The sequence below is a fragment of the Pseudopodoces humilis genome, chromosome 7 (assembly GCF_049639895.1).
Source record: "Pseudopodoces humilis isolate 2021_Gansu_Grassland_sample_001 chromosome 7, ASM4963989v1, whole genome shotgun sequence".
NCBI classification, from domain to species: Eukaryota; Metazoa; Chordata; class Aves; order Passeriformes; family Paridae; genus Pseudopodoces; species Pseudopodoces humilis.
In genome coordinates, this window is record NC_142206.1 from 29,089,106 (window position 1) to 29,105,395 (window position 16,290).

The following is a 16,290-nucleotide window of genomic DNA, read 5'->3' on the forward strand; positions in this document are numbered from 1 at the left end:
CACAAACCAGGATAGCTTTTATCCCAAGGAGGATGAAGCTAACAGCTATACATCATACCTGTTTACACACCAACAGATTTTACAAAACAGTGCAGATGAGTTAGGATGCTTCATCCTATGGGTGCGTTCAAATCCAGATTAGAAATCTGCAAAACATACACTGCAGTATGCTAATGAGCAACAGCTAGTTTCAGCTCCAATACTCCTGCCAAAGTGCTTCAGGTGAAGAAGCACTTTTGTGGTAAAGAAAAGCTCAACTTCTCTTCACAACCCAGCTAGTTTGGAACTCCTTTAGGTATCTATTGTTCACAATAAAAATCCTGAAATTTATATAGTCTCACTGACATCTGAAGATGAAGACAAGAAAAGCCAAAGTTTCACACTGATTGCACTCCCTGTTTTATTCACCCTTAAGAGACACCCTATTTTAGTAACAAAATGGCAAATGTTTACCTTGTCCAGTTATTTAAAGCTCTATGAAACACCTTAAATTTAATCCTGATTTTTCAGGATATACATAACTAATAGGTGAACTGGAAAGTTCAGGAGAGCTCCAACAGTTAGATTTTCACAAACTTTTCACAGTTTAAGAAGTGTAGTAGTTTAGGTGACAGCTCAAATCCAGCAGAGCATGATTTTTTTCTACCAATACACTTGTTACTTCAGGGGAACTGGGGAGAGGACAAAACCTGACAGCCTTGGAAAACTTAAGTCTTCAACAGTTACAACTAGTAACATCCAGATTACTTCAGAGCTAACTAGACTACCTCAACATAAGAGTCCTTAATTTAGAAAAATAAAACCACCCCCAAGCTGAACAATAAAGCACTTTTTCTTAGTTGACTGTGAAGCAAATATGCAGCTCCAGAACACAAAGCTCCAGAAGATGAGCAACCAAAACAAAATATTTGGACTGACATACTTTCCCGTACTTCTAGACAATGGATTTAACAATCATTAATACCCTACCACTGGCAAATTATGTCCATTTTGTAAAAGTCTGTGGAAATTGAAACTACTACTCCTTCTACAGTTCAAGCTTAATCTGCAAAGTAAAGGAATCCAGAAGCAGTTACTGCCACTTAGAGAACACTCTGACTCTGTCAAGCAGAACATCCCTGGTTCCACAAAGCACCTAAAAAGATAAAGCCCACAGAAGACAGCTTTGACTTTCAAACCTAGACCTAGGAGTATGACTCCTGCTCATAAAATTACTCTCTGCACCTATGCAATAATAAAGAAAGACAGACAGCCCATAGACACTGCCCATAGACAAAGTCAGGGAAATGCTAGTGTAGCAACCCTTATTAAAAAAACATAGCAAAAATCTTCAGTGTTCACCCCATTTATGGAAAGCATGAGGCATGTCAGGTAGCACAGCCACCACTGAAATACCTTATTCCACCATGAGGGATTACCTATCCAGATAAACAGTGTCACTTGGCCATCGCTTCAGATTTTTGCCTACAAAGCTACAGCACCTCTAGAATAACCTGAGGCATTCAGGTACAGCAGCCAGAAGCACCATTCTCTTACAGCCAAATACTAAACCCCTGGACCTCTACACATGTGAAGTGCATTTAAGAAATCCTATCCCATGGCAAGCACTTTCGAAAGTTATGTTAAAGCTCTAGTCAGACAGATTTCACTATCTAGTTTAATTTCCAGGAATATTTCAGATGCATTGCAGCTAATTGAGGGCAAACACCATCAGCAGAAGCACTGGGAATCCACTTAGCTACAGTTTATTACAACAGCAGGAAGATATGGCAGCACTTACACCTAATCCCTTACCTGACAGAACTCCAAAGCCTTGGCTGTAGATACTGGTATTGTTTTTAATTTTAAAAGGTGGATCAAGTTCTATATTTACATATTTTGAGGTTAAGACACAGAAAAGGAAATAAGCCAAGCTAATCTCTAGAAGCGTGGAGCAAAAAAATTATTGCATTAACACCCCTGTTCATTCTATACATACCAGTCTCAAAGATTTCTACATTAAAAGTAATTTGCTTCCACTAAGCCTGAGATGCACACACATAAAAACTCACATTTCCCTACAAGTTTGGAGTTGATAATCCTCTAGTGTTCTAGATGCATACACATTTTTAAAAGCTCATTTTGCACAAAGCTTGTCTACTTGTGCAACACTTGTCCACTTACTTTTAAGGGCAAAGGAATAAGCCAAATGCTAAACTCCAGGCAGAAGCCAACAGCAGTTACCACCATTCTGTATGGTAACTAGACCCAAATCAGAAGCAGCTTCTTGGCTCAGACAGAAACCCCTTTATCTGGCTAGTATCCGCAAACTCCAACTCATTTAATATCCTCCACTTGGAAATTATACCCAAGAGCTTCTGGCCTTTTAGTTCTTAACTTGCACCCAGTTCCACCACGTATTTGTTTAAGCCCAAGTATAGAATGCATATAAATCTGCTTCAAAGAAATGGGAAGGGAAGTGGTTTGATGTACTAGCTAGAGTAAGTTCTTTAATCTTCATGCTACTCAAGGGAGTCGATGCTGCAACAAAAGATTACCATACTACATGTTTCTGACTAGCATGTATATGATACACACAGAAACAAGATCTAGAGATAGTATACATCTGGACATTAAAGGATACCCCTACCTCTACCAGGTGTTTTCACCTAAGGATGCTTCCTTATCTATTTGATTCCTGGCTCACTTCCCCTCAATACCATATGTGGTCACACTGCTTCTTGTGCAAGCCACAATAGCCATAGAATCTGAGACACAGCTACCTTTACATTAAAGCTGTATTGGATTGCTTTAATTTGTTGGCATGTTAAAGCCTAAAGTATTAGAATTACAACTGAAGGATCATATGATCTTATATTTCTGGTTCTCTACATAATCAAAGAAAAAGTTGTTAATTATTCTGGACTCCATGAAATTATAGAACAAGCACTATTTCATGCACCACCAGCCTACATATAGCAGCTAAGTTAGTGTACTTTGTTCATCAGAAGGCAGAACATGGCTCCACTCTGCAATTCAAGTGGTAATTCTCAGTCATGGAACAGGGAAGAGAACAGGGATGGACAACATTTTCCACATTCCTTCTAGTCTGTGACCCAAGTAAGGGTAACAGAGGACTGGTGGCCAAGAGAAACTCTGAAATAGAATCTGCCCACTAAGTGTTTGGAACCTCTCCTCTCTATTTGAGGATCAGCACTTCCCTCTGGATATGATTCCAACTATCATTAACTGTACCAGTGGCCAAGAAAAACCTTAGAAAAACAAGTTATTTCATCTGTCCTACTTCCCCATCTTTCTTATCCCTACACACCTTCCCTTCCACTTACTATGATTCTATCTTCTATTTTTCTTCTTCTACCTGTTTTTTTCTAGAGGCTCTCCCATGAGAAAGCCCTCACTTCTATCACCCCCTCAACCCCAGCTTTAATCAACATCTCAGTGGCACAGAAAGAGCATGCTTCTTCCACTCTGAATAGGGTAAAATTACATTCTTTCAGTTTGTCACAAGACTCAAGACTAGAGAAAAATTATATTAGGCCAATGCTCTTGTAGCAGTGAATCAAATTTAATTTCAGACTGACAAGGGCTGCCATGTAGCCTACAGTGCCAATCTCAACAGATTCATAGAACAGAATCCCAATAGTCTATGCCTTGCACAGATGGAATGTTGCAACAAACAGTCTGCTTCCTTCCCCTTAGCCACTTCAAGTCAATGTGTATGGGGCAAGGCAGCCCAGTTTACAGAAGCCTGGCACTCAAGCAGAGAGCAGCATGGTCCTCTGTGGCAGTTACTCAGGTACAACAGCCTGCTCACATTTACTTCATCCAGAGGCAACAGAACTCCAACTCCAGCCCAAGGGAGGAGCCTAGGTGCCCATGGCAGAGCAAGTTATCTGCCTACACACACTGGTTTCTGTATGACTTCCTCCACCTGCATGAAGAGTCTGCCAGCAGCACTGGTGGGATGCTTGTCTAGGCTTTGCTGCCAGACTCTACTTGCCAAAACCCTGAGCCAACCTTTAATGATGCAGCCTGTTACTATAGTAACTAGTGTTATTTTCCTATCTCTAGGCACAGACCTTGGGGGGAAGTACTTAAGTTTCTTCTCATTTCACACCTACCACTCACTTGCCCACTGCATAGCTACGTGCCGCTCCAAATGCAAACCTCTGTCAGTGGGCCCTCAAAAGCAGCTGGCCCAGCCACAAGCCAGTGGGAGGCAAAAATGCACAAACCCAACATGCAGGAATATCCTTCTGAGCAGGCTACAGCTGGGAGACCACCAGCAAAGAGTTTGACAGTCCAGGCAGCTGGGGGCTTACAGGGCCTTCCAGACCACTGCTCTAAGGACAGAGGCACAACAGAAACATCTGACAGCCACAGAGTGGCTCAGGCTCAAAGCAACCACAGTGGGTCATCTGGTCCCACCTCCCTGCTCAAGCAGGGTCATGTTAGAGCACACGGCACAGGATTGCATCCAGATGCTTCTTGAATATGTCCAGTGAGGTAGACAGGACAGCCTTCTACCAAGGGTGTTATTCCAGGCTGCTGGTGATGCCTTGGCATCATCCAGTCGGGCTCAGGCCACTCTTCAGTGTCCTGGAAGTGCCACACAGGCTAGAGTGAATCCCTTCATAAACCAAAGCCAGTTTGCTCCATCGTCACCCGTGACACTGTAGGGGCTGCACTTTCAGCATGAAAGCCTTCTACTCAGATAGCACAGTACTTGGAGCAGTTCCTGTAGAAAACCATAAAAACCATATTTCTCACCTCAAGTTTTTAAGAAATAGCATAGGTCAAGAAGCAGGCCCGCTATATGAGGCAATGTTTTCCTCACCAAACAAGCAGATGACTCTTTCCTAAAACGCATGAGTATTGTTAACATTATCTGTATTGTTACTGCAGCACCCCACAGGAGCCCAAGTTGCATCAGGAACCTATTTTAATAAAGAAAAAAAACATCCAGGATAGGAAGCATGAGGCTGGTTTCAAGGTAAGGTCTTATCCTGGGGAAGCTGCTCTCAGGCTGAAGAGCTGCTGATAACCTGCATGAGGCTGTATACAAAGAACTCTTTTGTATGGTGGGTGGTTTTCACTGTCCTGAATAAAACTTTACACCCTAGTGTGACTAGCTATGCTTTCCTGTTGTTGCTCTCTTAAAGCTACAAAACCTCCTCCCCTCAACATATACACAAAAACAGAAAAAGAAAAAAAAAAACAAAGAAAAAAAGAGCGCAGAGTTGCATTCCCAGTCAGGATTTTGGTGCCAGGATACTCCTTCCTCATATCTACAAGCAGTAAAGTCATCACACACAGAAGCCTCACATGGTTCACATACAAGCTGCTGAACGCAAGTTGTAACTGCTCATGTGAGCCAGTCAGAAGAGGCAGCCAGTTACACACCACTTCCATCACATCACGGTAGTTTCTCTGCATAAGCAAACATCTCACAGAGTCCCCACCTTATCCAGAAAGCTCCAGCGTGGAATGGATTCACCTACATAAATGGCAGCCTGTTAGAGGAAGAACTTCACAAACAAGAGCTTCTCACAAATGAGCATAGGAAGCTCAGAGTCCTACCAATGCAATGACATCACTTAAGCTTGGAAGCTTCATAGCTCAAGTCACAACAGCCGCTACTCTGCCAGAGTGTCACTTGAAGACCAAAGCAGTAAACTACTCCCACTGCACACCAAGATCAGCTCAGGGTCTGCTGTGCCACAAAGTCCCTGGATGGAGCATCACTACCAGAGACCTCATGGCAGCTGCCAGGGGACCCTGACAGGAAGCCACCACACAGTTACACAGGATGGTTAAACATGACTGTCAGCACAGCAGCCTTCAGGGATCAGCTTTAGTTCCACCTGTATTGCTTCCATGTTTAGCTTTTAATGTTCACATAAAGCTTATTGTGTAACGCTTAACTGCACTGTCAGATGTGCCAGCACCAGAAGAATTGGGATTCACCAGCCAAGTAAGAGACAAATGGGGTTTTGTTTGTTTGGGGTTTTTTTGACATAGTAATGTCGCAATTAGTTTGAGATGGCAGGATAAGAACATCTAAGATATTTAAATAGCAGTATTAATATTTCAGAGCTACTACACTACTGAAATGAGTTTACAGTCATTTTACCAATTGCTTCAGGCCATCTGGAAATGAAAGAAGCCAAGAGAGCATCTGCTCTGCACTGTGAAGATTACCTTAGCACACGAGAGCTAGAAACTAGAAAAATAGTCCAAGAGGTTATCATGGTAGTTGTTCCACCAGCTACAGAGCTTGCTGCCACCACCAGCAAAAATACATGAGCAGTTTCTTTTTCTGTACCTAATCTTTTGCTGGCCAGAAATCTTTCATTAACAGCACAGCTCATTAACTTGAGTGGAAATATTCTTGTAGCCAACTCTGAAGCTCAGGCAGTTAAAACACCAACTCTAAGACTACACAGAGCAAGTAAAATCCTACAACATTTTTCTGTTTAGAACAGGGCCTGCTGTTCCAATAGGAACATAATGTTTTAATACTTCTCTACACAAGAATTAATCCTGTTCTTCAACACAGTTGCATACTGTTTAAAAAACACAAGTCAGAGCAGTTTCTTTAGTACACATAAGCAAATTCAGCTAACATTAAAGGTCTAAAAAAGAGCAAGGAGGAGGAGAAACAAGCAATATAGTTCCAGATATAATTAGAGTATCCGCTCAGGTAAAAAACATCCCTCACCCAACTAAAACAGGCTATCTGTTTGCCTTAGAGTAACAAATCTGTCCTATCTCTTTTGTAAAGACCTGCCTTTGGGGACTTATTTCTTCATTATACTAATCTCTCCAATGGCAAAGAAATCTAAAAGCATTAAAGTGCTTCAGTGGCTAGTTACTAGTGTAGACCTTTGCAATGCAGAGTGGTGATTAAGCTCAAACAAGAAACAAAATTCAGTCACTGAAAACTTACCCTAATGCTCATTCTTCTGTTCTAGACCTCCTGTGTATGAAGGCCTCTGCCTTATATTCCTATTAAATGTGCTTTTGTAATTTCTTCCCACCATAAAGAACACAGACTCCCTAATTTTGGTAAGCATAAAGACACCTGCTTTGTGGAATCTTTCCTGTGGGGCTGCAGCGAACACAGAGCAGAACACACTCCTTGAGCCACTCTTGCATAAGCTGCAATGCTGATACCTCTTCCCAGAGGGGACAACAAAGCTTCAGGAGCTTTTTCAGCACTTTTTACCAAGATTCTTATTTGGTGTTCTAGCTAGTAGCCAACTGCAGCAGGAAATTCCCAATGCTCTGTGGCACTCCAATTTATGCACTGGAATCTGTTGGTAGCCTCACAATTTTCCTATTTACTACCTTCCTTTGCAACAGCACTTAACTGTAAGGTCCTCCCCCATCTCCAACCAGCATTATCTTTCAAGGGAGGATATGACACTTTTCCACGCATAAAACCAGGAAGAACTTTATAGTGTCTACCCTGTCCTCCCCTCCTATCATCTTTTAGTCCTCTGAAGTCACAGGAGGTGCAGATCCCCAGTCTTCCATAAATCCAAGCCCATTTGTAGGACAGCTTTTGACTGCTACAGTCACAGTGTGTGCCTTCTGCAAGCATCCACCATATCTCTGCGCTAGTACTTGTCATGATTGTCACCAACAGCTCTCTGCCATACATGAAGTTCATAATGGTCAGGAGTTATACCCAGAAAGCAGAGGGCCAGCACAGATCTCTCCCTAAACTAGAAAAAACATAGGTCATACTTAATTGTCCAGACAGAGGAAAACGAAGTTTAGTGGCACAAGCTATTTTATCTGCTATAAAAGAACACTGCTTAAATGCACCACACAGTATGAGATGCAAGAGCCAGCCTGGTCAAGACTCCCATCTATCACTTTGGGTTCAAGGAGGGGAGAAAGAGCAAGACCTGGCTTGCCACACACCCCGGATCTCATGCCAGCAGAGAGAAAGAGGCACACGGGAAGATAATACAAGTAGAAAATAAAGCCCAATTATCTTTTTCCAAAAGGTAGCATCCTTCCAAGAGACATTTTTCAAGTATAGTCCCACAATACTCTTTTGAGCTACAAAAGTAGAAGTGACCAGGTGATTGTGTAACACACAGAAGCTTTACTAGAGTCTATCAAATGAAGAAACAAGTCATACAGCAGCCTTGGGCTTCCAAGTTATTTCTTGAACAAGATGTTAGACTTCCAATGGGGCTTCACTTGGGACAGTTGTTATTAACTCTCATTGGGCAACAGCATATATGCAAGAGCCAGATGTTTCCTACAAGTCACTGACACCAAGCCTAAGGAATTCACATCACTGCTCATAGTTTCACTGTAACAAGAAACAGCAAGCTTCATACATCTTTTGAGAGCCAGAAGTTCCCCAACAGACCTGTAGGTACTAGCTGCACTTTTAATTTACCTTGGAATTCAAGTAATTATCTTGAACTCACTTAATCTGGAAGTTTCATCCCTTATTGGCACAAGGGATATAGATACACCTATTTCTCTTCAATACCTTTATTTTTATAACATTTTCTGCAAACAGTAACAAGCCATTCTCTTCTGATTATGTATTTAGTAACAGTATTGGCTGCCTATCTTGGAACACTATAGCAGCAAGAGAAATGCAAAGAGGAAGATCTAGAGCTTGAGTCAAGCATTATTGCTGGTCATTTGAATTCATGGAGTAGGAATAAGAACTGTTGTTCATCTTTAAAAGAATTCCAGCTTGAAAATACTGTAGCTCTAGCGTTTATCATAAAGAAAAGAGTGCAAAAGAACAGGTATCATACTTAGCAATTGAACACCTACAAGATCAGATCCCCAGAACTGCAACACTGACACTTGGCCAGGGAAACTTCCTGACAGGAATACACCCCTGATCACAAGTCCACATGAGAAATACATACTGGTGTAACCTGGTACTCATCATTTAAGAAATTAATAATAAAGTATTTTTGTTTTTATTGGAATCTAAAGAATGCCACATTTATACGAATGACAACGTTATGGCAATGTCTAATCACTGCAAGAGATGAAGCTCAGGGGCTTATATCAATCAAGCTGGTTGCAACCAAGCAAACCAAACTCCTCACCTTCACATTCGAGGGGCAAAAAGACAAATTTCATGAGTAAGACATCCTAGAAATATACAGCTTTCCATTTAAGATCTCGTAAGTTAAAATACTAAGTTAAAACTTTAAGGCACATCTTCCAACAGAACTACAGATATTAGTCCTCACAGCTGATATTCTGCCCAGTCATGAAGGAAGAAATAGCGAAGTCAGTTTACTTACTTCAAGCAAAAAGTAAACCAGTAGTCCTGTGTATTTGGTTTTCCACTCTCCTGAAGCAACTCCCACTCCAAGACAACACAGCACAGGGAGCAATTAAACTGCCTTGTAAAGTACATTATAAAAAAGCATATATATGAAAACTGTTTAGAATACAGGCTCATTGTACAATCAAGCACTACCATTAGGTTTTTTTTATTTTGTTGTTTCAATTGCGCTTCATTAAAGCAGTTTGATGCTGGTGCTGACGAAGACCCTAGTCATCCAACCAGACTCTCTACTTATCACTTTTAAGGTTCCTCTCTATTTGGAATAATTCTGATTTTGAGGTTTATGCTTGCTATCAGGTAATAAAGATATATGCATAAGCCCCCCCTGTGTTTCCCAATCTTTTAAAGCAGGCCTCAGTAATTTATGGCACACACCAGTTCTGACTTAGAACTAGTGAGATCAGAACTAAGAGTTGCTGTTACACATCTAGCCATAAAAGAGGCTACACAGCACAGCTGAACACAACATCAGTGCAGCCAGCAGTACACTTTCCACAGCTTTGAGAAGCACTTAATAGCCATCATGGTCAAACAACACTTCCATCAGAAAAACAAGAACACTTCACTGAAGTCCCTTGTTGTGATACTCTGGCCAAGTAGGGATTTCAAAAACTCCTGGTCTTGCCTAACTACGGTCTAAGTTAATTAGGTACTGCACTTCTAGCATTTTAGACAGCTGGGTGAAGAATACACATGGCCAATGCATCCAGCATGCCTGCAGAGAGGTACGTTTCTTCCACTTACCCAGAGCTGTGCTTTCATCGCAGCATTGGCTGAAGAACAGCTACTGCTTTGCAGCTTAATAATTGAAAACTCTCACGCTACTCCGTAGTGGTGCTGCAGTGATAACACTCACTCACTGGGAGAGCCATATTTAGAAAAATATTGGGTTCTCCCCCAGAGCAATGTAATAGTTTAGTAAGTGAAACGAACAGCCCCAGTAAGAGTCAAACATTGTCAGATTAAAGAAAAACAGAGCTAGACTCCTACAGGGAGAAGCCTGGGCTGAAGGCATCTAGCTTTATTGCAAGGATTCATTTAATCCCTGCTCGGGAACATAAAAAAAAGAAAAGTCCTAAAGCTATGTGCTGGGAACAGGGGCTACATTAAATGCAAGTCGAGCAATATAAAAACACAGCCTGCCAACCTCCCCCCTCCCGTGTTTTTCTGCAATAAATACCAACGAAGTTAATACCGGTGTATGAACTTCTCGCATGCAGCCGACACCCGGCTTTTAATAAGCGAGCGGGGGAGGCCCTTCCGCGGCTGTGCGCCTGTGGGGAGCGGGCCCGGGGCTCCACCTGCGCCGCTGCCAGGGCAGGGGGCGGCGGGCCGGGCCAGGGCGCTGCAACCTGCCGCGCCGGGCCAGCGGCTCACTTACCCGGGGCCCCGTGGCTCGGTGGCTGCGACCCGCCGGCAGATGCACCAGCAGCAGCGCCAGCAGGAACGGGCGAGCCCCCGCGCTGCGCCAGGCCCGCTGCATCATCGTCCCTCGGGGCGGCGCGGCTCTACGGCCACCGGAGACGGCTCTCCCGGGCGGTGCGGCGGTGCCGGTCCCGCCGCAGCAGGTTCCCCGCCTCGGCCATGGGGATGCCCGTTATAAAGCCGCGGCGGGGCGGGGCCGGCCGGCACTGACCGCGCCGTGCGCCTATCGCCGTGAGGCCGCCGCGGGCCGCGCCAATGGCGGGGCCGCGCCGCCTCTCGCCCGGCCCCCGCCACCGGGCGGGCGGCGCGGCGGAGGGCGCGGGGCGGGCGGGGACCCTGCTGGCGGCGGCACCTGGGGCCCTCGGGGGGACCTGGGGGTCCCGGCCGCCCCCGGAGCCCTCGGCAGCCGGACGGGGGCCGGGGAGCCCCGGCGGGGCCGCGGGATGCGGCCGGGCAGCGGGGCCGGCAATGCCCGCGGGGCTGCCGGGCTGCGCCGCCCGCCCCACAGCCAGGCAGGGCACAGCCGGCCCGGCCCCGGGCGAGGCAGTGACAGCTGAGCCGTGCGGGCGGGCCGGCTTAGCGAGCAAGTTAATTGGGCAGAGGAAATCACCGCATGGTCCACAAACCGTGTGCATTTGGTGCTCTGGGACCAAGGCTGCTGTAGGAGCAAGCTCGTGTCTCAGGGAGCGATGACCTCGTGTCACCTCCGTGGCGAGGCTCGGGGCATGGCTGACCCGCAGCCACAGAGTCTGCCTCTCCCTCAAGATCTTCCTCTGCGTTCCCAGCTGCACAAGGAGCCCTAAAGCCCATTGCTTTATATTGCCCAGCAAATCCTTCAGGTCTCATGCGGGTGTGTTCGGGGGTCTTTGGTAATGCATGCCTTGCATCTGGGAAAATATCCCAAGTCCATGTTCAGTACTTCTTGAGATGACAAGCCTTTAGAGACTGCATGTGGGTCCCAGTTCATCCAAGCAGCAGGCACTCAGTAATGGGAAGTTTAGGTAGAAAGTGAGCATCGTCGTACATCAGGCAAGTTAGTGCAGCTGTGGAGGAGAAGCAGGAGACGAAGGGAAAATTAAGATACACCTCCTAGCAATGTTCTACAGGCATGTGTAAAGAGGGAGCAGTACCATGGCATTGTAATGGCAGCAAGCAGTAGACTCTGAGCATTGGAGGCAGCGAATAATGCCAAGGCCTCTACCTGACAGAGGAACTGAGCAGTGGAGATACCTTGTGAGTTAAACCAGCTTGCATTTACATCACGTCCTTAATTTTCAAACTACAGGCTTGAGTTTGATGGAGGGCAGGGCAGAGGCCCAACACATTGCAGAGTAATATGCATGGGAGGTCATTGCTGTGCATGTAATTGTGATAATAACCTTTAGGTAGGACTGTTTTGTGGTGTTTTTATGGAAACACACAAAATATGACATTTTTTCACAAAATGTATTGACTTTCTTTACTCAGTGACCTTACCTTAAAACCGCACTTGCAAAATTTCCCTAGAGTGTATCCGCTAGGTATGGGGAGGGGCTGCTACACCCACACAAAGAACCTTGTTACAGTAGAAGTCATGTAATTCTGGCATCTTATCAGAGCAAAGCAGAGTGGTTAGGTATAGCGGTTGCTTTAATCTTTCTTTTCCTTAAAAAAAAAAAAAAAATAAATAAAAATGCCAATATGTAACATTTTGTCATTAGCCTAGACAGGATAAGCCGTTTGTTACTCACATGGAGCTCTGCCAGTATTCATTATTTTTGGCTTACAGATTTCTCTGGGACTCCAAACACAGCACCCCATACAAGCCTACCTTAGTCCTAACCCTCACCACTCTGCCAGCCTGGGTTTAAGCTTTGCCAGCTCTTCTCCAGTATGGCCTGTGGTATCCTCTGATTTTCCATTTCAAAGTCTCTCTGATCCACACCTGAACATATGCCATTCCACATGACACAAGCAGAGAGACCTTGAAGGGAAGAGGAGGGGAAGAGCTGGGAAATCTGAATATGAGTGTCCTCGTGGATATTGGGATCAGCTTGGTTAAAGCTGGGCAAGTTATACTGGTGCACACCTGAATCTGTGAAAAGACAGGCAGAATCTAGTGCAGTTTTGCTGAGGCAGTGATCCCACCACTGAAGTACCACGTCATCTCATACTTGAGTCTTGATTAAATTCCAAATAAAATCCAGATAACAATATTACGCTTGCCTACATTCTCCTCTCCAATTTCATAGGGGGATTTTTGCATCTGACCTATTTTGTGTTTTGCCTTCATGTGTTCTTTATCACTTGTACTTTAAACATGAATGCCTTTCTTTGGTGTATTTTTCACACACAAACACAGGGATATCAGGATCTCTCTGCTAGATAAATGTTTGTTACCACCATGAAAAAGTAATTGTCTTCTTAATCCCTAATAGAGAATTCCAGCTACAATGGAAACCTACCCACCAATGTCTTTGAGGCTCTGACACCAGCAGCATCTTAACACCAAGTAGAATTTCCAGAAAGGGTCAGAAGCTCCTGGTAACAGAAACCTTTGACGCCTTCATGGTCAAAACTGTTCATAACCTTGCCACATATATTCCCAGCCATGCCCAGGTATTTCTCTGTAGGGAGAAATATTTCCCTTGTGGATAGTAACTGCCTTAGTGCAGAAGAGACTTCATAGCCTGGCCTGTGTATCACCACTAAATTTTCCTGAGTTGTTCCGATCCCAAAAATCTCAGCAAGTTACCATTCAGGAGGCTGGAGGAACATCCAAGCTCTGTTTAAAGACACCATTAAGAGAGAAAATACATGGGTCTTTTCCAGTGGTCACTTTCACCATTGAAAATGTGTGCCTAACTCTTTGGATCACTGGGTCCAGTACTCTAGTTGGTATAGGTGCACTTTACTGGTGTGTCATCATCAATGAGAAATCTAGGTAAATAGAATAAACTATAGAAACAAAAAGCTTTGGGCCAGTAAATTGTCTGTTGTTTCTCTCAGGTTGCTCACAAGTAGGAGGTGCCTGCACTGGGCATCAGTGGCATTGCAGAGATGTTGATGAGCCAAGAGAAGGCTATTGACCAAACATAAGAGAAATTGGGCACCTAATCTTCTCACTTGAATTCTTCTGAAAAACCCTGCCATCACTCAGAGTGCCAAATACTGTTGGCAGAGTGCCACTTCAATCAGTGATGTCTTGCTAGCAAAGAACTTGCCCAGAGTCTGTAACTGAAAACCACAAAGAGAGAGGGACACAGAACAGGACTCTTGAAGAACAAGAGAATTGTTCTTCATGTCCAGGCATTTGTAAACCAGGCCCAACACATGGATCCTTCACAGGAAGACGTAAGCTCAGCCATAATGAATTCAACTATGCAATGCTGGTTAAGGTTGCACTGAAACTGGTACCGTTGGGGCTTGTTGTGTACATGAGATACAGCCTACAACTTGCACCTCTGAAGACCTACCCCAACCTGTGCCCTGTGTTGATGATTAATATCTTGTTGCTATCGTGCTTGCATATCACGGGCATCACCGCAAACTCATGGCACAGGATGTGTATATTGGTGGTCTTGACAACTGTTCAGGGAGAACTGTTTGATTGCTTTGATTATTTGCCTCTGCTTCTACTTGTCCTCAAACAAGTTTCATAAGATCACTGTCCTCTTTTAAACAGTATTGGCACTCAGAACCATCACGGGATTTATCTGCCACAGCTTCCATCAGGGCAAAATCCCCTCTTGTACATGCTTAGTAGAAATGATTGTTCAACTTTCAGTAGAGAATAATCTGCTGCCTCCAAATACGATGTAATTGCTTTTAGGGACTAATTTACTGTTAGAGGTTCTTTTTTAAGTCAGTAGATGCTATAAATCACTCCTGCAAGAGGTTTAGATGCCACTTGTCACTATTATAAAAAGCGATAAAGAAGAACACAGGAAATTCGCTGTAAGATTTCTTTTTGTGGGTTGCAACAATGCTGAATTTAGAACTTCTTTTGTTGGTTTTTTTTTTTGGGTTTTTTTGCTATCTTTGCGCCCCTTTAATAATTTGGACCATATTAATCAGAGAATTGTCCATTGCTGCCAGGTCTTAATTGCTGAGAACCTGCAGCAGCAGAATAACCTTTCCTACTATGCTGACACCTGCAAATCTCCATGTAGAGGCAAGTTTGGGGCAGAGTAAAGACTGAAAAGCCACAGCTGAGCACATTCATGACCCTACGAAGTTAAGAATAGCAACCAGAGGAAGAGAGAGTCTGTTCAGTCACCCTAAAATGAGGTGGAATACAATTTCCCCATCTTCCCAGACATAGGTAGAGTAAGGGGAGTGTGGGGAGGAGTAAGTTTGACTCTTTGATTATGAGGGTGGAAATCAGACATCATCAGGTTCAAAAATATTCAAATCACAGCATACAGGAATTTTACAGTGTCATCCCACTGTCAACACAGCTTTTTACTACCTCTTGCACTTTACTGCATTCCTTTCTTTTTTGTTTTCATAATAATACTGCTGTATGGCAAACAGCCTCTTCCTGTGATGGAATAACAGTCAGTTGCTACTAAGTGTGAAGTATTCACACTTGTTAAGAAGCAGAGACACATTGCTTTGGGGTGTTCAGCATGTTTTGGAGTGTATTTGCTGGATTATGTCAAAAAAAGAGAGTCTCAGCTTTTTATGGAAGTTAATCATATGTATGTATATATATATATATATATATATATATATATATATATATATATCCTCAAATGAAACAGAAACTCTGTTAGTAAAAAATAAGTGTCCTATTGGGCTTTTCATCCTAGAAGCTCTTTGCAGAATATTCACTTATACTTGAACAAAAACTTTTGTCAAAAACATTACAGGATTTCAAGCCTTTTCCCATGAAATCCATTTAGAGCCTGCCATTTCATTCATTTTATTTCATACAGAAATTTTGTTCAGACTTTTTCTCTATTAAGTATATTAAATTGTGTTGGTCCTGGCTGCACTACTTTGGTTTCCCAAAGCATTGCTACTAGTCCTGATTAGTTCCCACCACTGCCAGACCCTCACCTCTCACTAGTGCCCATCCACCTGATTCTAATATCCAGTCATACCTTCATGCACTTATATTATTCCATCATGGGAAGAGGCTGTTGGCCATTCACCAATATTATTATGAAAACAGAAAAAAATTAAACAAAAAAGAAAGGAATGCAGTAAAGTTCAAGATAAGTAAGGAGGGAATAATGGTCATTTGATCTACAGTATGTTTTTTAATGGTACTTCAGCACATACCTATTTTTAAGAGTGGAACTACTACAATGACATAGCTGATATTTGTCTGTAATCTGCCAGCTCTTTGAAAACAAGGATATTCTTATTTTTTGGCCTTTTTACTCTTACTTATGTTTTGCAAATTATAGGGTAAAATGCTAAAAATCAATATGAGGCCCACTGCAGTGATGGTGAATGATAGGTATATATGTGGCACTGGAAAATTTAATGACTCTTCTAAATATCTATCTAATAGATTTCTAATGTTAATT

The 16,290-nt window shown here is 43.4% G+C and overlaps 1 protein-coding gene across 11 annotated transcripts in view; it reads right to left on the minus strand.

Moving 5' to 3' along the window:
- SMOC1 (SPARC related modular calcium binding 1) overlaps positions 1-16,290 on the minus strand; it is a 160,479-nt gene that overhangs the window by 116,098 nt on the left and 28,091 nt on the right. For 8 of the 11 annotated variants that reach the window (XM_088057976.1, XM_005522610.3, XM_088057975.1 and 5 more), the window contains exon 1: positions 10,728-10,926. In XM_088057976.1, coding sequence (XP_087914102.1) covers positions 10,728-10,832 — 105 coding nt within the window. In that variant the 5' untranslated portion in view covers positions 10,833-10,926. Of the gene's footprint in view, positions 1-10,727; positions 10,927-11,397; positions 11,815-16,290 lie in introns of those variants that run through there. The other 3 variants (XM_088057977.1, XM_088057978.1, XM_088057979.1) reach the window with 1 other exon arrangement.